We start from the raw sequence: 27052 nt of genomic DNA, 5'->3' as shown, positions 1-27052 counted from the left end.
ACCGTGCGCGGGGGCCTGCTGGAGGTGGGGCTGGCGCCTGGTGTCCTCCAGCCGTTGGCGACTGGTAGAGCAGCTCCGGGAGCAGGACTTGACTTGGCACAGGCTGGCTTTATAAAGAAAGAAAGTAGTGCCATCCTGCCCTGCTGGGAGGCTGGAGAGTTCATCTTTTCTTTTTCCTTTATAAGTGATTCATTTGTACCAAGGCCAAACATTGAAAACTTCAGCCTTGAAAATAAAAGTTGCAATGAGAACCGTAATTGGGAGGAGGTGGTGAAAATATGGGCAGTTTCATGCCTCTGTCCGCGCTGCTGCCACGCAGTTTTGTTCTTGTTTATTTTTTTTCTTTGCACTCCCACGGGCTTGTTTTAGTGCTGCTGAATCATCCGCTCTGGGGCCGGGGTTGCTCTCACCTATATGCTCTATAGGAAGCGGGCCAGGAGGGAAGGTGCCCGGGGGGAGCCGAAGCACCTGGGGACGGGGCAGGTTCGCCCCAGCTATGTGGGATACCTTCCCCCTCTCCGGCTCGGGCGAGGCTTTTCCAGCCCGGAGTGCCGGAGCCAGCACAGGAGGGGACAGGGCGCGGGACTGGAGGCTGGCAGAGGGCGAAGGGCCCATGCACCTTTTTTTTTTTTTTTTTTCAGCGTATTCCAGTCAAATCAGCTTAAAGCAGTCATGAAGCCATAGGATAATGTTTCGCTCCCCTTCGCTGCGGCCGCGCTGTCAAAGGCGCCCCTACGAGCCCCGGCTGGTGTCTGTAAGCCGAAGGTGGCTCGAGGACAATGAGCTCTTTCTCGCGCCCCATCCGCCGGCTAACAACCCTTCTGGGCGGCTGCCGCGCCGCGCTCGGCTCGGAGCGCGAGAAGGAGCCCTGTCCCAACAGCGCGGCGTACGGCGCGTTTCTGCCGACTCCAGCGAGAGCCCTGCAGGCGAACAGCTTGCAGGGACAGGCTCGGGAAGCTTCAGGAAGCTGCAAAACAGAGTAAATAATAATAAGCAGAAATGGAAAAATAAATCAGAAATGCGTTACCTGCTCTGTAGGAACGGCTCTCAAGTTTCCTTTAAAAAAAAAGATCATCACGTTATTTACATTCCATTGAACTCACTGAAAAACCCAAACAAACACGGGCACGGTATTAGGTAACTCTTCCACTTTTTTGATAGGACACAGCTATTTTTATAACCTGTTATTCAATGGAGGAGTTAAAATATTTACTATATTGCTTGGGCAGGTTTGTGCATGTCAGACACCTATATACCAAGTGCCAAGTTAAAGCAGTTGTGATTTTTGCAGACGGGGCGTTGCGGAGCCCCCCGAGGTCAGCGACGGGCGCGGACTCCCGCGCGGCCATGGCGCGGTGCGGCGCGACGGTGCTGCGTGGCTGCAGTGGGGTCGGGGGCTGCAGCGCCTCTCGCTCGCCCCGCGCGAGCCCGGCTGCCGGTGGCGGGGCAGCCGCGGGGCGGTGGAGCGCTTGCTGCGTGCCTTGGGAGGGTTTTGCAGCCCGCGTGCTGTCGGGCTGCCGCTGGAGGTAGTGGAGGACGAGGCTTCGTGTTACAGCTTGAGCTGCCTTCGCAGCTGCCAACGTCGAAGAGAAGCCCTGCTCTGGGCGATGGGCTCCTGCTCCTCACCTGGTCCTAACGCCGGTGTCCTCCGATCCCCCTGTGAGCCGGTTCTGCTCGCTGCAATGGATGAAAGTCCATGGGTAAGAAATGAAAAATCTCTATATTTAATATATATATTTTTCCTCTGGGATAACATGCTGCCTGGCCCTTTGCTCGGTCCCATGACCGAGGGTGCAAGGAGGAGAGAGTGGGACTAAACTTCCCATTTTGATGGTGGCGAGCTGGTAATCCAGCTCGATCTGACAGGGGAAGCACCCCTTGGCCAGCTGGTTGGGAGCCCCCTCGGATGCGGATGTGTGACCTGCGCCTCCTGCGGGAAGGAGCCGGAGACGCCGGGCGGGAGCTGCCTCCTGTCGGCGCGGGGGATGGGAGTGCTGGGCAAAGCAGAAGGTGAAAATCCTCTTCTTGCCCCTTGTGCGAATGCTTTCACGTGCACCTGGCTTGCGGACTCAACAGGGCGGCTCTTGACCTGTGGCTTCCCGTGCTGAAATACCCCGGCACGCTCCCTTATACCCTCGAACCATTCCGAATCCGCCGTCTGTGGATACGGATTCCGCAGAGGCAGAGTGGCTCTGCCGGCTCACTCTGGAGAAACGCCGGCAGAAGCCCTGTCGGACGTTACTTCCGAAACCGTGCAATTCGGTGAAGCTCTGCTGCTTGAGGACCTGGCCGTTATATACCAAATAACAGAGCAACAGCAACCGTAACTAATAAACACTTCACCTGTCTCGCGTCTTGGCTGAATCATGAATAACGCTGTAAGATAAGGCGCTTCACGCAATCAGATAACTTTTTTTTTCTTCCCCTGTGTCATGAGAGCCAACAGCCGTTTCAGGAACGGAGTCCTCACGCCTGCCCTTCCCGCTAGACATACCGAGCTGATGCTGTGGTGCCGCTGGCTTATTTTCGCTCCCAAAATTCAAGTGTTAACGTTATTTCTAACTTCCCCCCGTTGTGCGTGCCTGAGTCGCTTGTTGGCTTACCTTCTCGGTTCGTGGCAGAAGGCTTCTCCGTTTGAGAGGCGGCACAGACACCCGCTCCGGGCCCCGGCTCCTCATCCTCCGGCTGCCTGCGGCTGGCGGACCTTTAAAAACAAAACAAAAGTGACGGGAGGGGAGGGAGGAAGAGTTGGGGAGATGCTGCTGCATAGAGCAAAGCTGCTCGGTTTGTCTTGCAGCTTTTTTTTCCAAGTATGGAGCAGTCTGCAGTTCCCGGGTTTCGGGCTGTAGCTCTTTTTTTATCAGACACCAGTGTGTGTGTGTTGACAGCGCGTTACTGGGAAGAGCCGCTGGGCCTTGCAGTCACTCCATGTCCGTCCCATCAGCCGCAGACGGGATGTCAAGTTGGGTTTTTGAGGGGTTTGGGCTGTGTTTAGCGGAGCAGAGGGAGGCTGTCGGGTGCAGCCGGACAGGCGAGGTGAGCCCTGGCGCGGGAACGGGGGCTGCGAGACCCAGAAGGCGTCACGGGTTTCCTGCGATTTCTTCTGCGGTTAAACCCTCTCACCCCCCTCCAACGCTGCAATCCGAGTTGCGGAAGAGCTCCGGGGAGGAAAAAGGCAGCGCTTTGCTGCGGAAAGTGCAGAGGGATAATTTAGTTTGGTTTTGGTTTTCATAGTCTCATTTTCTTTGCTTGTCCCTTACATTTTGTCAGGCAACGGTGGGAAAGGTGCTCTGCTCCCGAGGCAGTGGAGCTGGTGTTTGGGCTGCTATCTCAGCTTGCCGCTCATCCTGCTGCCCTCGAACCACCAAATGCCCAGTGAAGGCAAAGGCAACGTTGCCTTTGGCAAGACTGAGCTGAGCAGGGAAAACGAACAGAAATTGCCAGGTGAGGCCAGCTGCAGGTCCCGGGTGCCTCCCCCGGGCTGAGGTTTCCGTGCTCTGGATGCAGCTGTTTACTGCGCTCCTGCATGTAGGAGAGCAGTTGCACCACCTGTGGGTGTTTTGTTTTGTTTTTTTCCCCTCTCCTCCTCCTCGAAGCCTGTCAGTAGATCCTCAAGGGTTGCTTTTAGTTACAACAGCAATGAAGTTGCGAGAGTGAAAATGTGGATGCTCTTGTAGGGCGCCCTAGTTGTTAACAGCCACAGCGTGAAATCTCCCTTGGCTCTGACAACATGAATAACACGTTCCAGGAGTAAGTCTTTTATTGCTGACAAGAATGCAAATAACTAAGAAAAAGCTCGGACTTTCTCTGCGTCTTTGTCTTCGTCCAGCCAGTATGGCGATAGCTTTGCAAGCAGCTGGGAGTCTGTAAAGCACTCGAAAGTAACTCTCCTCATCAGCTTTGCTGAGCTGTGTTTAAGCTGCAATAATGCAATGGTTGGGTTGTGCTAAGCTTTATTGCTTCGGCAAAAGAAACTAAGAAACTTCATTGGGGACCAGATTACGCTGGTAGCAAAACCGGAGAGATACTTTTGCTCTTCGACCCCATTATCTCCTCTGCAGTATCTTGATCAGCTTTCTTACACATAGCCGCGGCTTCTGTGCAGACCTGTAAATGGCTGTTTTGGCTGCCAAATTGCCATAACTCTTCTATTTTTATGTTTTAAGAGCTTAAAGCTGTCCATCCTCTTTGGACGTGTCTTTAAAATTGGCCAGTGCTGGGAGGATTTTGTGTATATCCGAAGGCTTAGAAGAAGATGTTACTTCTGCAGAGCTTCTAGTTTTGTAGTTAACAGACATGAAAAGCCCAGCGGGGATAAAAGGAACTTAACCAGTTCTGTCTAATGCATATAAATCTACCTAAGAGCTCAAGGCACTGGAAGTACTCAATGCACTACACTTATCTAAGATGCAGAAATGGGTCTTCAGCGCACACATGCCACATGTCCCATTCTGATGCCAAGTTAATACGAATTAGACTGAGATGAATAAACAAGGTCAGTCTGGGCTGGGCCAAGTTGAATCAGCGCAAAATAATTGTCAGTATTTTCGGTCAGCAATGACGGTTTATCTTGGCTCGGGGTTTGCAGGGCTATAGATTATAAAATGTTTTCAGTGGAACAGTTGGCAGGCATTTTATTGATTTTTTTTTTCTTTTTTATTTTTGTGCATGCTGAAGAAATTTCCATCAAGTATACACACTGCTCATGTGACAAAGTCAAATTACTCTTTCAGACTTTTCTTTCTTTGGCTAAGCGAAGCTGGCAATACGTTAGCAATCTAATTTAATCTGGAGGACCTTTGTTGAGAATTAGGAGCGCATACAGGCAACCTCTATGCGTCCAGAATAATAAGAGTTAATTCTGTGTTTTTTCAAGTGCTGTACGCACATTAACTAATTAATTTGCCCAACATCTCTTTGATGTTGGTAACTGTCATGATCTCAGCTCTACGGAGGTGGGAATTGAGAGGGCAGCTTTGCCCAAAGCTGCCTCTGTTTGCCCGCTGTAGCCGGCTCGAGGCAAGCGAAGCTCCTGCCGCCTTCGCTGGAGTCCAGCAAAGGCCAGGGATGAGCGCCGCAGTGAGCGGGCAGGATTAGTGCTGCGGTGTTCCCGGGTCCCGAGTCGGTGCAGAGTCTCCTTGGTGGCATCGTCCCTTCCCCGTGATGCCCCTCGACCGCCTTCTCTTTGGAGCTGCGGGCCACCAGGGTGTGCGGAGCAGCTGCTAGGAGGGCGACGGACCCGTGGCACGGCGTGTTTCTCGGGGTGGATCCTGGCTATTTGAAGACTAGTTGTACTTCCTGGTTAACGAGGACTTTTTCAAAAGATAATTGCCAGCGGAAGAACACGCAGTAGGGCCGGAACAGTGAGGAACCCTTATTTTGTTCAATCATGTGAAACAATGGAGTAAGAAATATGTTTAATGCTTCTGGCTTTTTTTACATGATGCACAAAAGGAGCTGTGGCAGGATAACTCTTATTCTCTCTCTTTACGCTGATTTAATAACCAGCATATACAGATATGAAAGACTGTCATGCAGCTGTCTCTTAATGCTTCCTGAGGTTTTACTGGTGATGCTACAGATTCAAATTATATAAATGTGCTTCTGAGCTTAGTATAAAAACCCAGAGAGGACTTGAAATAGGTGTATTTGAAAGGACATAAAAAGCAACAGGAAAGTTTTATGAGAAAAATCAGTGCAGCAGTATATACTTTGGTCTTCTACTATAAACAAATTCATATTAAGACAAGAGAGCTTAATTAAAGTAGGAGTAGTGCTGGTTTGGTGTAGGTGGGCTGGTGGATAAGTGTTTTGAATTCATAGCATCAGAATTTGATTGAAATTGAATAAACACAAGATATTTAAAACTCCAACATCTTTTGGAAAGGTAACACAGTGAAACACTGAAGGGGGGAACCCCCGCACTGCAGTTTGCAATCACAGTGGCAGAGAAATGAGGGCAGCTGTCATGCTGTTTTGGACTCTTACAGGTAGAACCCTGGTGCTGTCCCAGGCGCTCGCTAGCTGATTCGTCTAGAAATAAACTGTCCCATGAGAAGTCAACTGGTTTCCTAAACATATTGCAGAGTTATCTTGCTCCCCTGAACAACGTTAACACCTTCTGAGAGGACTTCTGTTCTTTATGTGTAGGAAAAGAGCTATTCTGATGAAAACATGTCCATGTGGAGAGAAAAGAATAGTGAGAGAGAATAAATATTCCTAGGCCGTAAAAGACCTGAGGCTTGGAAGGACAGAACGGTAATGGTCTGTAGTGAGCATATGAGCTGGAGATAGGCACTTTGACTTGTAAAATTATTCACTGGGCTCTGCATTGGTGGCTGGTATTCCTGTCCTGTTCCTGGCAGAGTGGAAGAAACCACACAACGGATGAAGTTCCTGTTCCTGGAGCGTTGTCCTGCAGTCTTTATTGCCCATAACTTACTGTGTGTGCACTGTTTGGAAAACTGATCATGTCATGCAACACGAGTGCCACTTTCATAAAATGTCATGGAGTTGCTCCAATTTCCTCTAGCTGTAAAACTTAGTCTAGTCTCAGAGTTCTCTGCTTTCTACCTATTAAAAAGAGAAGCTAGAATTTGTCTAGAACAAGCGCTCGGGTAAATAAAGCCCTGGGACTGTTCTATGAATGATCATTTTCCTTCCAGTCTTTTCTTGGCTTTCTCTTCCAGGATTGTCTTTCCTTGCTAGGTAGGGCCTGAAAGGAGATGATGATATTAAGAATTAATTGATCTGTTAAACATGCAGCCTGAAAATGGGGCTTCTGCTATGCACATGTATATTTGTAAGGCTCCCTGTAGGGCAACAGTAATAGGGTTTATTAAGAAGTAAGCTAAATAGAAAGGTCTTCTGCTAACCTTCTCACGTTGCCCAGGGCTTTTTGCCTTGGGTTGTAAATCATGAGATGCATCTCAGCTGTCCCAAAAAAAAGGTGCTTTCAAAGCTTAAACACAGGAGAGAGAAGTCTAGGAATGTGCTGGGGACTTAATGAGATGAGCTTCCAGAAACTCAGGTGAGATACTTTCAGATCCAGATACCATTTCAAATTTGTATCTGCATAGTAGTGTTAGAAATGCAGTAATACAGGCCAATTGATGTTTGGATGCAACTAGCTGGTACAAAGGTGTAAACCCAAGGCAGATGAAGAAAAGACTCCAGAAAAGAAACAAAGCAACTTTCACTTCTTGTTCTTGTCAAACACCTGCCAACTCCCACTGTGGGGTCTTGCAGAGATTAGAGACTGCTGCTATCCAAAAGATAGTAGAGCCTAGCAGTTCTGTTGCTTGCAGTTTAATTCACGCGTGTCAAACAGATGTGAGCAGTGCTATTGACTTTGTGGGATTTATGGTTTACATCTACGGAAAGGTTGTGGGGGTTTTTATCGCAAGAATAATGCCATTGAACGACACTGAACACTGACACTCAACATGGAAAGAACAGGTTAATTTAGGTTGGAAGGAACCTCTGGGGCTCATCTGGTGCAACCCTCTGCTCCAAGCAGATTCAGCTGTTAAGTTAGGTCCAGCTCCAAGGAGAGATCAGATTGCTTCAGGTCAGGCCTGTGATCCAGTGAGGACTTGTAAAGGATAATGACAGAAGGGAACCGTTTGCACCGGTGAACGTGAGGGATCCCAGAAGGACAGCAGCAATCCTTTCCCTTGTGCTAGACTGCGAGCAACACTCAAGTACAGATCTGACACAAGTGTTTTCACAACAGAGAGGATGTTCGCTTTAGCGAGTTATGGTGTGTCAGCTGGCAGGAGGAGGAAGCAAACTAGAGCTGTGAACTAACCCTGCTCCATAAAATACAAATAAAGTCCCTAGAGAGTGAGTCTCATGGATATCAGCGATGCTGAGGAGATAAATCAACAAGATGCCTACACTAATGCATACGAAGTGTGGCTGAAGCGACTTAGCGAAGACAGGAAGTTATATTGTGCACAGGGCTAGGGAACATAGAAGGATAGTAAATCTATTACAAAATGGAATTTTCTTCTCTTTTTTTCCTGAGGGAAAAGACTTCAGAAATAAATAGGAAATGATTCAGGATCTACAATGTTTATGTATTCTCCTCACCAGCAAGATAAATGAAGACTAGCGTTAAACAGCATGAGAAATGGAGAAAGTCAATAACTAAACAGAAATGACCAAGCTAACAAACAGTGAAGGGCCTTCAGAGGAGGGGCAGTGTGTTCTGCTTATTGATTTTGAAACTGCAGGTAGTGGTTGGAGGCTGAGAAGAAGTGGGCAGTGGAAATGTCAGATATGAATTTGTGATGTGGGAAGTGGGTTAGAATAATAATGTTGCTGTGCACTTACTAAGATGCTCAGGTGCCAGGCACTATACAGCTATGATTCAATGAACTGCTCTGTTTTAGTAAGGCCTTACTGTTTCCATTTTTCATGCAAATCAACTGAGGCAACAAAGTAAATATGATTTAATTTGGGGTTCCCATGCTGAAACAATTTAAAGAAATATAAAGTGCAGAGGAACCATCTACCCATTATAAACTAAGTTCTCTCCTGATGTCTCAGATTAGGTAGTCAGATCCCTAGCAATGCTTGCATATCTTGGCCAGAAAGACGAAACATTGCAATGACTACAGCGCTGAGAATGGCACTCGTGTCTCAAGGCAGGCTTGTAACACTCTAGCTCTTCCTTTTGTTATACAAGTTTCTTTGCATAAAGAAGTCTGATGCATATTTGGTAGCAGGCATATTATAGAAAATAAACTTCTGATTACGTGGAACTGGAGGCAAACTGAACACAAATCATGGTTATGGACTTGTAACCGAATTTTTAAACATGGAGAAGTTGTTCTCGGAGTCACCTGTGCCCTCGCAGGTGACCTCCTGAGCTGCTCGGCGTTGTTACAGGGAGTGCCTTTAAAACCCAAATGAGTGTTGGCAGGCTTCATGCAGCTGCAGCCATCCCGGGGAGCCACTGGAAGTTTTCTTTAGGAGCTCAGCTGGAGGCAGCAACAACCCCAGGGTCGTCTTGAGGAGGGGCAGCTGCCTATGTTGGGTTTTAGCAGGGGGAGGGAGCTGTTAGTGCGGGTGGGAAGCTTTCTCCAGACTCACCACCTTGGCAAGCACGAGCCTCGGGAAATCCGAGCAGTTCACGCGGCTTCGGCGATTGCGGGGAGCCCCTCGTGAGGATCAGCAACTGCTGGTGGCCCGCTTGCACTGGCTGGAGCTCGAGTGGTCAAGCGGGCAAGCCGGGGAGCGGGAGGGCAGCTGAACGCTGAAAGCTCTCCCCCAAGATGCCTAGCAGAGCTAGCTGTGGGACTGCCAGGTAAGCGTGAGTCATGGCAAATTCCAAAGGGAAAAGGTGAGCTGAAGGGAGGATAGCGTGTTTATACCTCTGGAGCAGAGGCGTGTTGGGATTAGTCTCTGTTCTCATGCTCTGTTAAAGGAGCTGCCTTGATTGGAGCACTTGTAAAGGAAAGTTCTCCGTAATAAATAGTCTTCAGCGTGATCTCTTACTGCCTGTATATTCTCTCGTATCAATACAGTGCTATCTGAAAAGTTAGGAGAAAATAATTGTGCGCTGTATTTAAAAAAAACTGGATCCGTCTCTAAGTCCTTTAGATACCTATGAAAGCCTTAGATGGTGTTCTGTATCTTAAGAATTGTAGGTTACGTGTAAAATAAAGTATTTCACATGATATACCTACTGGTGTGTAGCTGGTACAATGGATATTACATCTAATACTGCAAAAGCTGAACCTGCTCATGTGAGAGAACTAAGGGATGATCTTTGGAAGGGGAGAGAAATGCAATCCTTGCCCACACAAGGAGAGGCCAGCACAATCAAACACAAATGATTAGGATGATTTGCTGACATGGAAGTTCAATGTTGTACATACACTGGAACTTTTTAATTAAGTTTATTGCATGGTAGGAGCAGAAAGTAAAAATAAATGCATCTGTATACTCACTGGGAACAAAGAATTTTCTTTTCTATTAGAATGCATTAGGGGGAAAAATTTTTTTGTTAGTCTTTACAGAAGAGCTGAATACTCTGTTTCATTGCAATTTCCCGTCTGTTGCAATATGTCCTGCCCTTTGCTAGCAACAAAAGTATAGATGAAGTACTTAAGAGCACTGGTACTGGACCTGCTGTTTCTCTCAAAGGTTCGTTCCAGGTTTTCATCACCTTTGGAACCCATCTGCTCTCGAGAGCTCGTCTGGGAGGCTTCAGGCGCAGGCTAGTGAGGAGCTTAAAGATGGCTCTAAAGATCACGTTATTTTTTTTTTAAAGTTCTGTTTATTGCCTGTAGCTGTTAATCTCAGCGTTCTGTCTTATTTCTCCTTCTTCTGCATGTTTGTCAAAGCAGGCTGCATTTGCTTGAGCATTTTAATTTGTTATGTTAAAGAATGTCAAATACTCTCAAACTATATATGCTTCTGGAGACTGGTTTGTGGCCATCCTGTGTCCTTCTGGCTTCCAAATTCTCCTTAATTCCTGCTAGCGTCTTAATGTTTTATTGTGTTTCCAGTCAGACACAGATACAAGTAAAGTTGTCAGGACTGTTCAGAATATCAAATGTGTTGAAATAAATTTCAGTTAATTGCTTATATTTCCCCCGCCCCCCTCCCCCCCCCCCCCCCAGCTCCGTCTTCATTTCCTGCTGTGGAAATGGTGAATTTTCTTGGCCTTGTGAAAGGGTCTCTCTGACAGCAATAAGAGCAAGCTGTCGCCCACTGCTCATGAGCCCTTTTCTGCCCCGCTCACCTGCTGGAAGAGCCCTGTGCTGGCAGCCTGAAGGTCGAACCAGCAGGAGGGAGGCCGTGTTCTCCTGGGCGCTTTGAAGATTGGTCAAGGCGAGCTTCGTCTGAAGCATCTTCTCTGGCTAAATGTCCCAGAAGCTCTGTTAAGATGAACCAAGTTATGCTGTTAGGCTTGCCGAATTATCAAGTATAAAACAGGTCAGCAGTTGTTCGTCTCGGGTGTCAGTAAGGACGCAGGTGTCCTCTCTTCTAACTGATCAAATCGCACAGAAAACTGTGCCTTCACCCTTGGCTTTTCTCCTTGGAAAGAAGACCAAGCAGCTAACTGGTTACAGCAACGTATCCAAGAGGTTTTGGAAAGGGGCAAGCGTCATGCGCCTTGATTTTTGACTGCAGGGAGGAAATGCTGACTCTAAATTGTCACCTACAGAAGGTCCAGCTGGCTGGCGAGGGCTGGGCTTTCTCCCCCAGCCTCGTGCAGCTACTGCCTTCCGAAGGAAAGGCTCTCCTTGAGCTTTGTTCCAAAATGTTCTGGTTAATGGTAAAGTCGGGAGGACTTCAGGAGCCTGGCTAGGTACTGGGTACTTCCCAAGCTGTAAGCTGAGCCCTTTGGGGAAGGGCATTGTTTGAAAATACCCCAACTCCTTAAAAATATAGGGGGGAAAATGGCGTATTCTAGGTGTGACACATTAAATATATACATTAATCAAACCCCAGCCTAGCAGAGTTTGGACTAAGGAAAAATCCTGTTACAGATAAAGACTTCAAAAGATTTTTCTCAAAATCAAAAGGCCCTTTTGTGTTTTTTCCTTTTCTAATCCTGTTTTTCTCCCCTTGTTTTCTGCCTTCCTGCATCCTGTATAAGCTAATCTGCCCAATACCCATGGCAACACTGTGGGCAGTGCAGAGAACATAACGCACTCACAGGCTTTACCATCCTGCTAGTTCACATTTTGGCCAGAGATCCAGGATGCTCACCAGCTTAGGAGGGCAAATCTACTTGCAAGTGTTTCTCAATCTCCAAGTCCTAAGAAGCTAACTCCACACGATTGCTGCGGGCTATTTTTAGTCTTCATGCTACCTAAATATTAACATGGGCTGCATGAGAGAGGATGAAGTGTGATGACAGATTTGGCTTCCTTGAGTAACTGATGTTCTCGCTGTGTTGCTGATTTTCAAACACAGAATAATGCAGGAAATCATTGCAAACAACCAAAGTTGCCCCATGTCTCCAGACAGGTGCACAGCCCTGCGAAGAACATGAGAGAAAGGGGCCTGGGTGCGCCTTCTCCTCCATCTGGAATAAAAATTCCAAAGAAAAAGGAGAGCAAAAAAGCTGTATCTGAGTAATGCCCTATGTCCAGGAAACTCAAATTAAGGGTGAGCAAAGTAGGTTTCTCCTGCACACTTCTCGCTGAAGATCTCCTGAAGTCTAATGTGGAGTGAGCAAAGGGAGAAGGAGGGGGAACAACACTTAAAGTTGCAGCACAAGCTGCTTTTGATGTGTGCAAAGAAGTCAGAAATGGCTTAGACAAAATTCCTGTTGATATGTGTTTAGGCAAAACCCACCACAGTTCTTGCAGGATGAATTTTGATACCCTCTGGTAGTGGATATTCCAAAGCATTTTTCTATCTGCGTTTTAAGTGTTTGGTCCTGAAGAGACTCTTCCTTGGCTAGGCCTTAGCTTCCTGGGAGGGAGATGTTCAACACCCTTCTTTTCTAAATGTGAAAGCTAAGACCTACAGGGTGAGTCAAGCTGGTGTAATTCATCCTTTTTTTTTTCTTTTTTTTTCTTTCCACCCACTCAGTCACTCAGTAATGTCTAAGGAGGCACGCATAACTTATCCCCTTAAACATGCAAACTTTTACCAATATATACTTTCTACAGCTTCTCCTTATGCATCACGTCTGAAACTGGCCCAGATCCAAGGAGCAATGGCATTTCAGAACGCAGAAGTTTGAGAGCTGCCCAAAGAGGAGCATGGATTGAGAAAGGAAATAAAACAGGACTTTGACTTGATCCCTCTCCCTCATCCTGCTAGCCTGCATCTTCTCTCACCTGTTGAACAAATCACAATCCTTTCACATCATTTCAAAGGGACTGAAATGCATGCTCTGTATGGGACCTTCCTGTCTGGGAACTTGGAGAGAGCTATGGTTTGGATGTGCCAACAGTTGCATGGCATGCTTATAATACATGAACGCTATGAGCTATATGTGTGTAATAACCAGGTTGGAGAAAACTACTTTATAAGCAAGTCCACTAACTTCTCTGCTTTTGTGCTGTGGATGCAGCATGGCTGCACCTTGTTAAGTGGTGCTCCTGGATCTACTGGAAAATAAAGCGGTGCACATACAGCCTGTGATGTGACTATCAAAACTGGGGGGGTCCTACCTATGGGGCGTGCAAATAGATTGATTTGCACTTTCATATCTAAATTAAATATCTGAAACTGCCCTTGAAGTTGCTAATATTGAACCTATGCTCGTATACAGCTGCAGTGTTGCAGTGTAACAGAAGATACGATCAGATGCCAAAAATGGTGCAAAGCCACAAAACCATCTGCCATGAGCTCTCTGGAGGGTAAGGAAAGAGGTGTTTTTGTTGTGGGATGTTGTGCTGTGTTCCTCGGGAGCAGAGTGCTATGGCAGGAAAAAAAAAATGTGGAAGGAACACAATTTAAAAACGAAAACCCCCAAACCAGTGACAACATATCGCGTGACTTAAGAAAGAAAAAAAAAATTGGCAAAAATACTGCAGAGCTGGGAAAAGGTGGTGGTCCTTACATCTGGATGAGGGTTCAGGCTATGGTTTGGCCTTGGATCAAGACTTGACTTTGTGCTGCTGTTGGAGGGCTCACAAGTTGTACCTGAAGGTTTTGTCCTCAGGTAATCTGAGATCTTCCTTTGGCTATTGCAGAATAAAGCCTCTCTGTTTTTAATTCTAACTTGGGTCTTGGTTATCGTGTTAGGAGCTGGGGTTTTGAATCTGAATTTTAAAAACTTGACAGCTGGGATCTCTGCTAGCATTGTTATTTCATTTTAAAAATCATTTATCAGATTCAATAAAATGAACTTTTTTTTCCTCTGGGGAGAAAAAAAAAATTCTTTTTGCTAAAAATCCTTTTCTGCAAAATCCTATTTGTCATGGTCAATGTTAGGATAATATTGTAGGAAAAACAGAACAATGCACATTATCTTATTTCCAAAATTTGCTGATAGCTGCTGTTGCTACATCTAGCACCTATCTGCAATAGCCAAATGCATTTCTTTAGAAGTCTGCTAAAAGTTTTCCTCTCCACTTTCTCCTTTCAGAGAGCATCCTGCTCTCTGAACACGATACACCAGCAGTGAGATCTCACGCCTTCCCTGCTCATTTATGTGTCATTATTTAACTGTATCTATTTGCTGTTGGATCCGTGTCTGCAAATCAGAAGCTATTTTCATGCTGAAGTCTCCACCACTGGACTTTGAGGGATAAAACGCATTTCAAAACATGCAATCACAAGGCAAAATGAAAATCTGCTTTTAATATTGTTTGCAAAATTGACAGCTCTACTTAACAGAAGCCATTAAATTATTTACAAAGTAGCAGCTGCCCTTGTAAAAAACATAGCTTTTTTTGGCATGAAAAATAAACTGGTTGATAAGTGCCAGATAAGCCATTTGACTGCTGCTTTGTGTGCGCGGCATGGCATGCAGAGCCAATTCTGCACAATCTGATGTTTACAGTGCAATCGTAACGTACGACCTCCTTAGGCAACGGGGACACAAGGCGCCTTTAAAACGCTGAAGCAAGCATTTAATCAGAGCTCTTCATGCTGATCTTTGAAAAATTCAATAAGTTCAAAAAATGTAACTCCTTCTACAGATTTTTTTTTTTTTTTTTTTTTTTTTTTTGCTTCAGGAGTTGCAAATATATCCCAACGAGCTCCCAGTGAACCACGCAGAATTCAGCCATAGTGCTCCTTTAAAAAAAAAAAGAAAAAAGTAAAAAAAAAAAAAAAAAGTACAGTTTTTCTGAAAGAAGCAAATCGAGGGTCTGAAACAATGCAAATGGTTAAGCCAGGTGAATGCTGTTAAAACTCTATAGTAGTAATAATCCAAATGATAACACTTTCCTGTTGAGGCATCTAAACAAAATGTACTTTTTTACCTGAACAGGTATTTTTACGTGAATAAGCTCCTACCCCCTTTTATGCTGTATTTGCTTCTTTGTTTGCTGTTTTGACCTGTTGAAATCAGGCGTTCACGCTGTTGCAAGTTGTTGTTTTAGGGAAGTAACCGCAGCAGGAGGCATAAGATGGGGCATGATTTCACACATTACCAAGCTGCTCCACCTTAACTCTATCCTGGACTCTCTTAAACTACAGGAAGGTATTTCTAAAGCCACAGGGTAACATTCTTAGGCTATTGAAATCCAGGGGGACTTTTCTCATTGCCTTGAGTGTGGTCGGCTCTTTTCTCTAGCTACAATTGTTTTCCTGAAAATGTCTTTCTAAATAAACAGCATCTAGTAAAACTGTTGAGTTTTAGCAAATTCCTGCAGGGAGACCACTTGAGAACAACCGGCTTCGTTTGTGTGTGGGGGAAATAACTCAAAACTGCTCTGCTTATTTTGGTCCAGTTTTTCTTACGGCTTCTTATTTTTAGATTATTTTTGCGCTACTTCATTATTTCCCAGTGCTGACAGGTCTTCGTTTGACAAATGTTAATTGTTGAAATACTGTTTTTATAGCCTTTTAAAAAAATCATTGAGAACAGCTGTTCCTGTTGAGAGAGCTGGAAAAGGTGCATTAAATAGGAATATCTCCTATTTGTGTTGTAATTTAACAATTTGATACTTGAGAAGATAACACTTTAATCACTACTAAGTAGCAGCAACCCTTAATAGCATAATGTGTCATTATTTCGCTAGCTGGATATTAGGCATAAGTAGTAGCAGCACAACTGTTTCAGCGGGTGTGCCAGGAAATTTAATAGTTAAAATGAAAGTGGTGTGATAAAACTGAAGAAGCAGTTAACATCAATAAATGCTTTTTTAGCGTAGACAGATATATTTTACTTAGTCTTCTGCAACTAGCAGTGAAAACTGGTTTTAAAATTTCCTGCAAATGGACATGCTGAGTCTTTACCAGCTCCAGCTGAGCTTTCAACTTCTACTACGGATTTGCTATGTACCCTGCTAAAATCAGGCACAAAAATAAGTTAAACCACGACATAGGCTGAAAAGTTTTTTGTATCTCCCTAGAGCCGAAGTAATTAGTTCCTTAGGAACCAGGCTTGCAGTGCCAATATTATTTAATAATAATTAAAAAAAGGTGCGTCTCACGGGGCGATCCTGATGCGGCAGTGTCGAGCTGCGACCGGCAGCTAAGAACCGAGTACCCAAGGGTTTGCTTCAGTTCCCGGCCCTTTCGCTCCAACCGCTTGACCAGCGTCCCCGCCGGAGCGATCTTGCAACCCGAGACGCCTATCAGGTTTTTCCGAGCCGCGTGAAGCTTGCCTCATCGTCTTGGCAGCACGCGAGCGGCGTCGCTGCCCGCCTGCGGTGCGGCCGAGGCGCGATGCGCCCGGCGTGAGTTGCAGCGGGCGCGGGAGGGAGGAGCTGCCTGGTGCCCGGGCGCTTTCTTTGTTTGACAAGTGGTGCTTCGGACTAGTGGGATGATTTTTTTTTTTTTCCTTATGACTATCTAGAAATACCAGTTCTAGAGTAAAGCTGGGCTGCTGGGGAGCACGGCCGGTCCATCTGTCTTGCTTCGAGGCTGGAGCAGCGGGAGCGGGGCTACACGCTCTAGCGCATCCCCCTGAAAGCGCCGAGGGAAGACCTGCTGCTGCTTCTGAAACGATGCTCTAGAGAACTGGCAGAGGCAAAAGTGCCTCCGGCGTGGCAAGCCCCAGCCCACGACGGGCGAAGCCGGCGTGGCCAAACTGGCGTGCTCCTTTGGCTGCTCTTCGGGACGCCCGTTGAAGGGGCACACCCTCCACACCACCTCCGGCAGCAGGACCAAGCTTCTGCCCGTGGGGCATCTAGAGCAGGGAGATGTGCCAGCCCCACTGGAGGGAGGCTCAGGGGAGGAGAAAACCTTTGCAGGGGTTAACTGAGGCAGGAAGGCATCTGCTGGCGAATCAAAGATGCAGAGCGGGAGCCTGCAATGAAATGCTACCAGCTGGAAACCAGCCAAACTGATAAATTGGAAAAGAGGGTCAATGTTTTGGATGCTGAAGGCTTGGGCTTCAAAGAGGTGCTCAAGGAGCCTCCCAGCCACCAAGTCCATGCAAAGAGGCTCCAGGCAGATGCAAGCCTTCCACATGAAGGCTTTATCCTCAGCGGAGAGTTTCCACAAGGGAATGGCTGGGAGGAATGATTAAGGGATGTCTTTTAGCATCTGGAAGCTCTTGTGCAAGGGAAGAGCATGCCCGAGACTGAGCTGCCGTTGAGGGGCAGGAGTTGCTTTCTGCAGAGAAATGGAGGACAACTGCCTCTGCCCACATAAAGATGTAAAAATTACATGTAGCTGTTGACATATTGTCATTGCCTGATGGAAGGAGGCGGAAAAGAGCTGTTCCTCCAGGCCAGGCAGTCAAGGAAACCAGGGTAAAGCTGGAGTTCACTTTGTACTTTCCCCGAGCACCAATTCCTCCCCATGTCGTGGGCAGGGTACCGTAATTCATCGTAACTTGGTTTCCACCAAGTATATAGGGACTGAGGGGTTGCAACTAGAAACTCCTGCTGAATCCTGGGCAGAAAAAACACTCCAAAGGGGTACAAGAGGGGTGTGAGGAACCTGTCGTGCTTCCAGCAGTGTAGAAAATAGTTGGCTGGTGCCTGGTCTGCCAGGTTGGAGGTTTTCTCAGCCTGTGCGAGTCCTGCCTCCTGCATGCCGCTGCAGCGAGTGGTTGCAGAGTGCCGAGGCAGAAAGCGGGTGCTCGGGATGAGTGGTGGCGCTGCCTTTGGCACAGCCGTCCCGTGCTATGGGTCGCTCTCCTGGGGTGCGGGAGTAGGTTTGCAGGCGGAAAAGGCTTAGCAGCAGCCTCAGCAACGTTTGGAGCAGGTGCATGAGTATGCCACAGCGCCGGAGCAAGGCTAGAGTTCAACAGTTAGCTAATTGTATCTCTCTCAAAAAGGAATTGCCTCAGACCAGTTAATTTGTCAAGATAACGAATTGCAGCAATTCTCCTCTTTTGGAGCTGGGCCACTAAACACTGATCTGAACTGTATTTAAACTCTTGATGACAGAGACTGAAAGAGATATTGCAATACTGGAGGTACAGGTTCCTAAAGGCAAGCTGCATGTACAGCTGCTGTTGGAGGCAGCAAGGGCATGCGAGTACACATCCTGCACATCCCGGAGATATGAAGCAATTCCCCGGGGCAGTGACTCTGGTGCCTGGGCAGGCAGAGTTCATCTTGAATCTCTGCGAGTGACTGAGGTCCAAAAAGGATAGCAGAGTCCCCACTGAGTCATTTCTGTGATACGTAATAACCTGAGCAGGATTCTTATTCGTTCCCTGCGCATCCCCCCCTTGCCCTTCCCTGCCAAAAGTACTGATTTGAAGTTATTGCCATAGGTCTCTAGTGGCAGCAAAAACCAAAACTCTTCTCCTCCAGTGTTTTCCTCATGAAGAGCAGCTCTGCGCTTACCCCTAGCGCAGCCGCATGTGCGGCTGGTGCTATGACGAAACCTTGGCATGTATCTTGCTAATATGAAGATGCTTTTAGAATATTGTGGGTGAATGATCTATTCAGGAGCAAAATGAGTTTCCTTCTGATTTGAGTCAGAATAATCATTCTATTCCTGTAAGTCCACTCATGTCAGAATAATAAAGTGACTTTTATTTTGGAATAAGTGCATCCGCAGGGGAAGTTCTTTCAAAATAGCTAATCTGGCCATTGCCGCAGGTAAACAAGCCCTTATAAATTAATGGGGATGGGAAAGAACTCAAGAGTGTACAGCCCAGGACTTCTTACTCAATTTGCAATCACTTATTTAGACCTATGTTCTTCAGGGCTGATACCAGTAGAGCTTACAGGGAGCCAGGATCAATTTAAACACCATAGTAGTATTTTGGGGAAAAAAATGGGCTTTGAGACCTGCCTGAGTGTCTCCTCCTGTTGTCCATTCAAGTGCCAAGTCTACTTTGCTTGAGTTGGACCTCACTCTTAAATATCACAGTCAAGTGGTAATCTAAGATTCAGTTGATAGTCACAGCAGGGATGATTGCTGCTAAGGTTGGATCAAAGGTTGGTAAGGTTGGATCTAAGGTCTGTTTTCCTTCCAAAGCCTTTTCTGCTGTTGGAGGGCTTCTGAGTAGGAAGGAGACGGCCAAAAATGGGAAGCTGGGCTGTGTAGGTGGTGGCTCAGGGCTTGTGTTCCCCTAGAGCGGCAGTGCTAAGAGCTCCGTGGGAGATGCAAACTGCCCTAGATGGGCACCCCTAATTCCTGCAGCTGGGGTAGTGGCTCTGTCCGGTGCAAGTGTGATGTGAACCAAATACCAGTCGCGTCAGAGACTGACCTTGTTTCCTTGGAGAATCCCGTGTAAAAATGGATATAACAACACTCTTGACACTTACCTCACAGGATGTTGTGAAGCTTAATTAAATGTGCTCAAAAGCATTTTGAGATCCTCAGATGAAAGGTGTTTTTATAAATGCAAATTATAATAATTATGGCTAGTAACCACCATCAGCTCCTGAAACAATTAATTCAGGTTGCCACAGGCCATCACAACAACGTGTGCAAAGAGGCACCAGCCATTTAATGACATATACGTTGCGTGAGAACCAAAAGCCTTGTAAAGGCTGTACACAAAGAGGAAAAAGCTGGGTACTCAGGGCTTGCCCTGCCGGGGGCAGTCAGAGCAGCTTCCTCTCCTGCACTGCCCCAGCGTTTTGCTGTGCTCCTCCTTCCAAAGGCAAGAGCCCACCTCACTCATCGCATGGACGGTGATAAGCTTAAATCCTGATGATTTTTACAGCTAACGTTGTACGGACGCTAAAAACAACTGCAAATTGCTTGGCTCGCAGAAATCAGGGAATACTTAACTATAACTCAGTTTTCTGTTAAATTCTTCCCCCGCCTGCTTACAGCATCACCGGACGGACGGACGTGACTGCTGGGTATTATCCAGCTGACTTTCTAAGGCTGAAGACAAAGGCGAAGCAATCACCATGTGTCTGGCCAAATCCTTAAAGGCCCAGTGCACACATTTAGCTGACAACCACCTGAAATCTGAACCGTTTTGCTCACCCTTTCTTGTTGCTTCAAAATTGATTTGGGCTTAAATAGCTCAAACCTACAGGTGTTGAAACTCTCTCGCTTGTCAGCAGAACAGCCTCGTCAGATGTGGGCTGAGGACGTGGTCAGACCCCACAGGTGAATCCCAAAGAGCTGGCTAGCCCACCTGTGCCCCTCAGGCTTATTTCATTGCTGTCCTTTAAAGGCTAAAATGCAAAGAGTAGTAGTTACTAAGCATCCAACTTACTAAAGCAATTAGGCTAAATGCACTGCAGCCAGAAATTTAAGCAATGCGCTGAATTTAGTTTGGGCATTCGTGGTCGTGAGACTGAAACCTTTAACATTTAACCTTGCAGCAAATTAAATCAGCTTTCTGATGAAGTGAGAAATTTTTTGTAGTGGAACTTGACTGCATGAAGCGCAGAGTTATTAAAAGAAGCTTTTTTGTTTTTCTTTTAATGAAGGAAATCTTGGGGCCAGTTAGTTCCCTAATCAAAATAACAGCAAAATGGGAATACCATCTATAAACAAAGTGCTAATTGCAGAATAGTATTGCATCATAGTTTCTGACAGACTAATATACTCACAATCAGTGGACCTCACAAAAAACCTGTCACTTATGATGGAAGGTGTATAGACTAAACTTACTGCGATAGCAACAAGCCTAACACCTACAAAGCTTAACAGAAGCCAGTTTTCCATGTACCAAAATTGAAAACGTTTACGTTTTTCAGTCCCTTTAAAAATACTGACTTTCTAGAATACCTTTTGCATTTTAAATATAGAAATTTTGAATTTCAAGGATCAGTTTCCATAAATTGAGGGCCAAGATTTTATGGGGTCTTTATGCATGCATGCATGCCTATCTGCCTACAAAATTAGCAACACTGATGCAAGATAGATAAAACATACTACATATTAGGTGCTAACATGTTATTTAAACCTACATAGTATAGAAATTTACTGTGATGTAAGTGCAAGTTGTGTGTTTGTGCACACGTGTATATATATATATATTTACACACTATGCTGACATTCTGTGGCTAAGGTCTCTTAATGACCCTTATAAAGTGCTCTGTTCAATGCCTCTTGGCTAAATCCTACAATTTGGGATAAAACTTGGATGCATTTTCTAAATGTGCCTCAAGGCACTAGGACATAAAAGAAGTTTGGGTATTAGAGCATGTCTCGTTTTAACCATCTCTGGAGCACCCTGACTGACACTTTACAATTTACAGGGAAGGTGGGGCTAATCAAGCCACTGAAGCAGATATAAGGGCTGGCTCTCCCCGATACGTATTTATGGGCTGTCAGTCACCCGCTGGAGCGCTTTGCTGCCCGGACTTGCTGATAACCACCAGAACGTTCTGCGCATCCGGTGCCCAAGGGCCTCCAGAGCCTGTGGTGCCCCATCAGCATCTGCAAACCCAGGTTCGTGAGCTGATGTTTGCCTTCCCAGCCCTGACCATTAGAAGAGATTAATTTGGGGTGAAAATGTAAAGCTTTGGAAAGCAGACATGCTACGCTTTACAGAAAGTGAAATATGGCCCTGGAGGGAGCTGCGAGCAGCTCCTGGTGTTCCTCGTGCTTCTAAAGGTAGCTGAGAAGAAGGTACAAGAAAAGCAAAGAACTGATGCCTGATGCTGAGAGGTGGAAAAAAAATCAGTGCAACTCACTGTGCCAGCCCCTTTCATTGCTTTTCTTGCTACTCTTCTCATCGAAGTATACGACAGGAATTTAGAGATAAGATTCCGTCTCGGACAGATATTCACCTTTTTAGAAAAAACTTTTTTAAGAGAAGGTAATTAACCTCAACTGCATTCTCTGATATCTGTTGAATACAGCATTGCTTGTCAGCCACTCCTTTCATCACTTAAAGTGCATTTTGTACCTGCGGAAAGCAATTAATGTTCGGTAGGGAAAGTTTGCCCTTACAAAACATCTTTCCACATTTCTGCATTACCTTAGCGATCTTTTTCCTTCCCTGCCTGCCACCACCAACTCTTCTTGCATAGACATGCATCACCCACAGATATTCACTGTCTACTCAGTTATTGCTAGGTTCTTGTAGTCTCTCCTTATAGTTTGATTCTGTTTTAGGGTGAAAATTCTGCCTTCCACCTCATGTTTTACGGGGCATTTTGGACTGTTTCAGATTGCAGGTGGGAACTGGGCACATTGCAGGGAGAAGAGATCAGAGGGAACCCATTAGTGTGGTCCTTGATGATGTGTAAAGCATGGCTTGAAGCAATATTCCCTCTGCTAGGACAGAACTCTGCAGCAAGCTTGTTGCTCTCTACTGCTTTCAGGCCTATTTTACTAATGATTTGCCTCAAAATCAGCAAAATTAGAGCTGCCCTAAGCTAACTGTGGGTGAGAGTGCCCCAAGAGCAGGTTGGGTCTGGACCAGGAGTCTGCTTTGCACCTATCCGGGGTACAGCCAACTGCAGTTACCACTTCTGGGGATTTCTTGCACTGATATCCCAGCTGATGGCATCGTGGCAACATTTAGCATGAAAATGGTCAAGGATTATTTCACAATTTTGTACAAGCAGGCAGCCAGAGTCATTTAATCTGGCATTTTTTCTCTCCCTAACCCCTACAATTATCTCCTATAAAGACGAGGGTAAGATCGGCATATGAGAGTTTTCTTTCCCCACCCCTCCGCTTGAAGGGGGACAGGGCTGCAAGATGCTAGAAGTCTTTTCCTTCCTGAGCTAGAGAGCTTCATCTATCAAACTTTGGCAATGGAAACAGAGATGGTATCCTAAAGATCCTTGCCATGGCTAGGATTACTCTGTGCTGTGCGGTGCAAGTGTGTTCAGTATCAACCACTCCTGTGTCCCGCAGTTATTAGAAAGCTGGAAGTAGCTAAAAGGAGAGCCTGCATGCCTAGATGCTTATCGCAGCAGCACGGTGCTACTCAAGATTTAATCTATCGCTGCTAAAAAACAAACAAGCAAAGTTGAGCGATGCTTGCAATCTCTTCCCCCTCCAAGGAGGAAACAGGAAGGCAAAGCTGCAGCCACATAGTTCTCTTGCAAAACAGATTCCTCGATCCTCAGGAAGGCCAAGCTGGTTTAGCCATGTGCTAAATGTCATTAAAGTCAACGGTGGAAACATTGCCAATTCCAAAAGTAAGGGAAGAAAATGTTATCCTACCAGTACTTGAGGGATCCACAACCCTAAAGGCAACTAGCAAATATTTTAAAAATTATCTTTTAAAAATACTTTTTTTTAACCAAAATTTATTTTTTTTTTACCAAAGCTGTACTAACTAGGAAAACTCCTGTAATATTAAAAAAAAAATGTTACTACCTTTGCCATCTCATTTTGGGAAGAGCTTGAAACTTTGTATCAAAACAGCCCTAAACACTTTTATATATGCCAAGTTTTTACTATTTCTTTATTTTGCATACCACTGTGAAATAACATAATATTTCAAACACAGAGAGTTGTTTTCAAACTAATATGCAAAATTTTTTATGCTTTTTTTTCCTGAATGAGTGGAATTTCTAGTTATTTTTCATAAAATTTCTGAAATACCAGGATCTGAATTGCACTTACGCAGGACCCATCTAAAGCAAAAACATTCCATCAGCAGGCATCAACTTATCCTAGTAATTAAACATTTGCATATAAGCAAAGGTGGTCACCTCCTGCTGACCGCAAATAACTAAGAGTATTGACTGTTCCTTTTGCCCCCAAATAGTCAGACTAGCGTGTGCAGGAGCTGTTCTCTTGGCTTTGCAAATATTATGCTGCTTTATTTGACAACTGCAGCCCTGGGAGTCTGAGACACCCAGAGGTAAATTCCAATGGCCTTATTTGTTAGTAAATAACTCAAATTAGGAGATAGAAAAAAGTTAAATGAAGTGTTTCTTGCCTTTTTCTCTCCCCTCCTTCCTCTCAGTTGCATATCGTATTTTCCCTGAGTATAAAATGAGACGTTTAAAGTGGGGTGGCACATGTGCGTGCCCTCGAATAGCCTTAGTGTATCATGGTTGTTGTCACACTGACACCTAATGGCAGCCGGGAACTCGGAGCAGAGTATTAAAGATGGCTGATTTCCCAGGGGTGTGATTTGCCCTACGCTGGAAAAATTAGCTCAAATTATCCAAGTAAATGAGCTTAGAAAATGGACTTCGCTTAAGTGTGTGGTTAACCTCGGAGAAGGCAGTGCTGGAGAAACCAACCCAATCCCAGGGAGACGTTGGGGAGCGCGACGCCGTGTTGGCGGCTGCGGTTGGGGCTTCCTGCCGGGACGCCCGGCACAGGGCTCGGAGGCTGCGGGAGGGCTGGAGCGCACTCGCGAGCCTGCGCCGTCTCCCCAGGAAAACAAAAGCGCCAAAGGACAAAATGATGTGGCCAAAGTCCTATGGCAGGTTGGTGGGAGAGCAGGAAAGAGCTACCTTCACCCAGCTCCTGATCTGCTCTGCTGTTTGGGATCCCACCGAGCAAGCAGCACAGTGGGCAGTTATGCTAGGACACATGAGGGAACAGGTTGGGCCAGTGCAGTTGATAATGTATGAAAATAAGGTGTTGAGCCAAGCTCGTGCTCCGTTCTGGGATTTTTGAGGACTACTGCATTCTTAAAAATAACGTTGATGACAGCAGAGTGCTGTGGACCTACATCTGCCATTGCACAGTAGCAGGCAGCGGCCGCAGCGCAGTCGATGGGACTGGCTGGGTTGATATTGCAGCAGACTGCCCGCACAGGCTCCCTGTTCCCAGAGCTGAGCTAATCGTCTTGCCGTTTGGTGGCCACAAGCAGAGGCCTAAGGTAATCACTTTGCTGCCGGTTGGTTTCTTTTTTCTTTGGCCACAATGCATCTTCTATAGTAAACAAAATAATTAATTGTACTCCCAGCCTTTCATCTGGTTAATAAAAGTTTGTATTATTTAGGCAGAGGCGTGGTGCAACTCAGCAACGAGCTTCAATGTATTGATGATTCAGGAGAAGCTTAGACTAGGTCCCAAATCCTTCCTTTAATGGGTTGCACAGGACAGGCAGATGTCAGCTCCTGTAAGACTCTGACGGTGCCGAAGCAGCAATGCGTCCATGCGGCATAAAATAAAATGTTGGGGGTTTTCTGCAAGATCTCTGTTGAGGCAACCCCAGAACCTGCTCTTCACTTAGGGCAGTTCAGGCATGTTTGGATATTTTCCGGGGGGATTTTCAGCAGTAAGAATATTAGCAAATGAGAAGACTAAATTTAGCAGAGGTATATGAATACCTGCATTGTAAAGTGGCAGAATCTTAAGTTACATCAAGCACAAAATATAAGCTTGCATTTGTTATGAAACAATGTTATATTAAAAAAAACCTAAAAATCATGCATAGGTTTTTAGTTCAGCGCTATTATTGGAATGAATATTGTTTTCCACCTTCTTTTAAAGTGAAAAATTTCAAACTATTGGTGAAGCAGATAATTCATGGGATCTAATTTGCCTGGGAACTATACCTTGAGTTTGCACTGATCTCGTGCTTTGTAAAGACCCAGCTCAAAGGGCCCACTCGTAACGTGGGAAAGCGAGGAAGGGCTGCGGCCTCTCACGGGGCGGTGGGAGGAAGGAGGCTGTGGGTGCCGGCAAACCGGTGTTACCCCGTGGGGAGGCCCCACTTCAAGGCCCTGGGCTGGGCGCGCAGAAGGCCAAAACAAGTTAAATCTTCAGGGAAATCATAAAGGTGAGAAGGTGGGACACTGATACCTGCAGTAAATAACTGATTATAATGATCACCATGCATGCTTAGGCTATTATTAATTATATATTTTCATCATATTATAGTATCTTGCAATTTCATAATATCAACAATGTGGAGATAATCAGCGTTGCCTCATGATCTGTTTTTAAGACTAAATTTTGGCATTTGAAATCCAGCACAATTCAAGACTTCTTGGGGTCCTGAGTGCTGTCAAAATATTATCGAAGGACCGATCTTATCTGTGCATGTGTTCAGGAATTGCAACAGTCTCATGGTCCTGAGATTTTCAAATAAAGAAGTCGCAGCACAGGCTACCCAACAAGAAGAATATTTAGGGAAAACATATGTCAAATAGCTGGAATCAAATACAGATAGGAGAAAATGTTGAGAAAAACCTGCCATTTAGGCTCGGCGTGCTGCTTTGTAATAGGCATTGTTGATCAGGTTTTCATCCATCACTTTTTCTCAAACAGCCCATTTCTTTTCACGGTCTGGCCAAGTCAGGAGCTTTAGCAAGGGAAAGCCTGGCAGCAGTGACAGATGCAAAGTTTGCTATTGGCCCTACCTGAGCTCTTCCCTGCTGCTTTCACTAGCAATATTCCTATTAGCATGTCGCCAGCCCTGAGATGGGATTTTAACAGGAAGGTTATGGTGTGGGCTGGTTTTGTTAGGCTGAAAATATTCACATGAGAACTAATACAAGATCAGCAAACACCTTTGCTTTTGATGCAGGAGTTTTTCAAAGGTGAACCATCAAGCAGTCTCTCGTGTGGGAGTCTTCAGAGAAAAGGAGCCACAGCCTCCCGGATTTGCCTTGGGGAGCTCCATAGCATCCCAGCTTAGGAGTGTGGTGTGGCTGGGGACGTAGTGAAAGAGGAGGTAATCAGTAAATAGCCCTTCAACATTTTTTTGTTTGTTTGATCAGAAAACAGGTGTGCAAAGATGCTCATATTTAGGAGAGCTGGTCCTTCTGCACGCAGGAGAAGCTACAGACTTTTCTTCGTGTTGCATACACTATACCTGATTGCTACTACTTAAACTCGCCCGCATGTTTGGTGATAATTATTTGGCAGGCCGTTCTAAAAGGACTACGTGGTGAGATATTCCAACCCAGTGTTAATTTAACCCTCGCGCTAGCCCACCATTATAGCTCTTTTCCAATTCCTCTGCTGTCACGCCACTGATGTGATGAATCGCAGCCTGTCACATCATGTTACGTTCCGCAGCACAAACAGGACAAAACACATACCAGCTGCCATGCAAGTATGTGTTTGCCAACTCGCCTTTCTGCGCGTATAAATGCAAGCTGCAGGTTCCCTATCAGAAACCTGGAGGCTGGGGGCTGGCTCCAGG

At 45.9% G+C, this 27052-nt stretch overlaps 1 protein-coding gene across 1 annotated transcript in view; it reads right to left on the bottom strand.

Annotated features, from left to right (window-relative positions):
• The window catches only part of WDPCP (WD repeat containing planar cell polarity effector), a 152985-nt gene that overhangs the window by 5077 nt on the left and 120856 nt on the right, over nt 1–27052 (bottom strand). Inside the window, exons 16-18 of the mRNA XM_067294664.1 lie at nt 10757–10892; nt 2604–2704; nt 1028–1056 (exon numbers count right to left, since the gene is read on the bottom strand). Of these exons, the coding sequence (XP_067150765.1) occupies nt 1028–1056; nt 2604–2704; nt 10757–10892 (266 nt within the window). The remainder of the gene's footprint in view (nt 1–1027; nt 1057–2603; nt 2705–10756; nt 10893–27052) is intronic.

The sequence above is a fragment of the Apteryx mantelli genome, chromosome 3 (assembly GCF_036417845.1).
Source record: "Apteryx mantelli isolate bAptMan1 chromosome 3, bAptMan1.hap1, whole genome shotgun sequence".
Classification (NCBI taxonomy): domain Eukaryota; kingdom Metazoa; phylum Chordata; class Aves; order Apterygiformes; family Apterygidae; genus Apteryx; species Apteryx mantelli.
The sequence above is the reverse complement of the archived record's forward strand: the minus strand, read 5'-3'. Positions and strand labels throughout refer to the sequence as shown.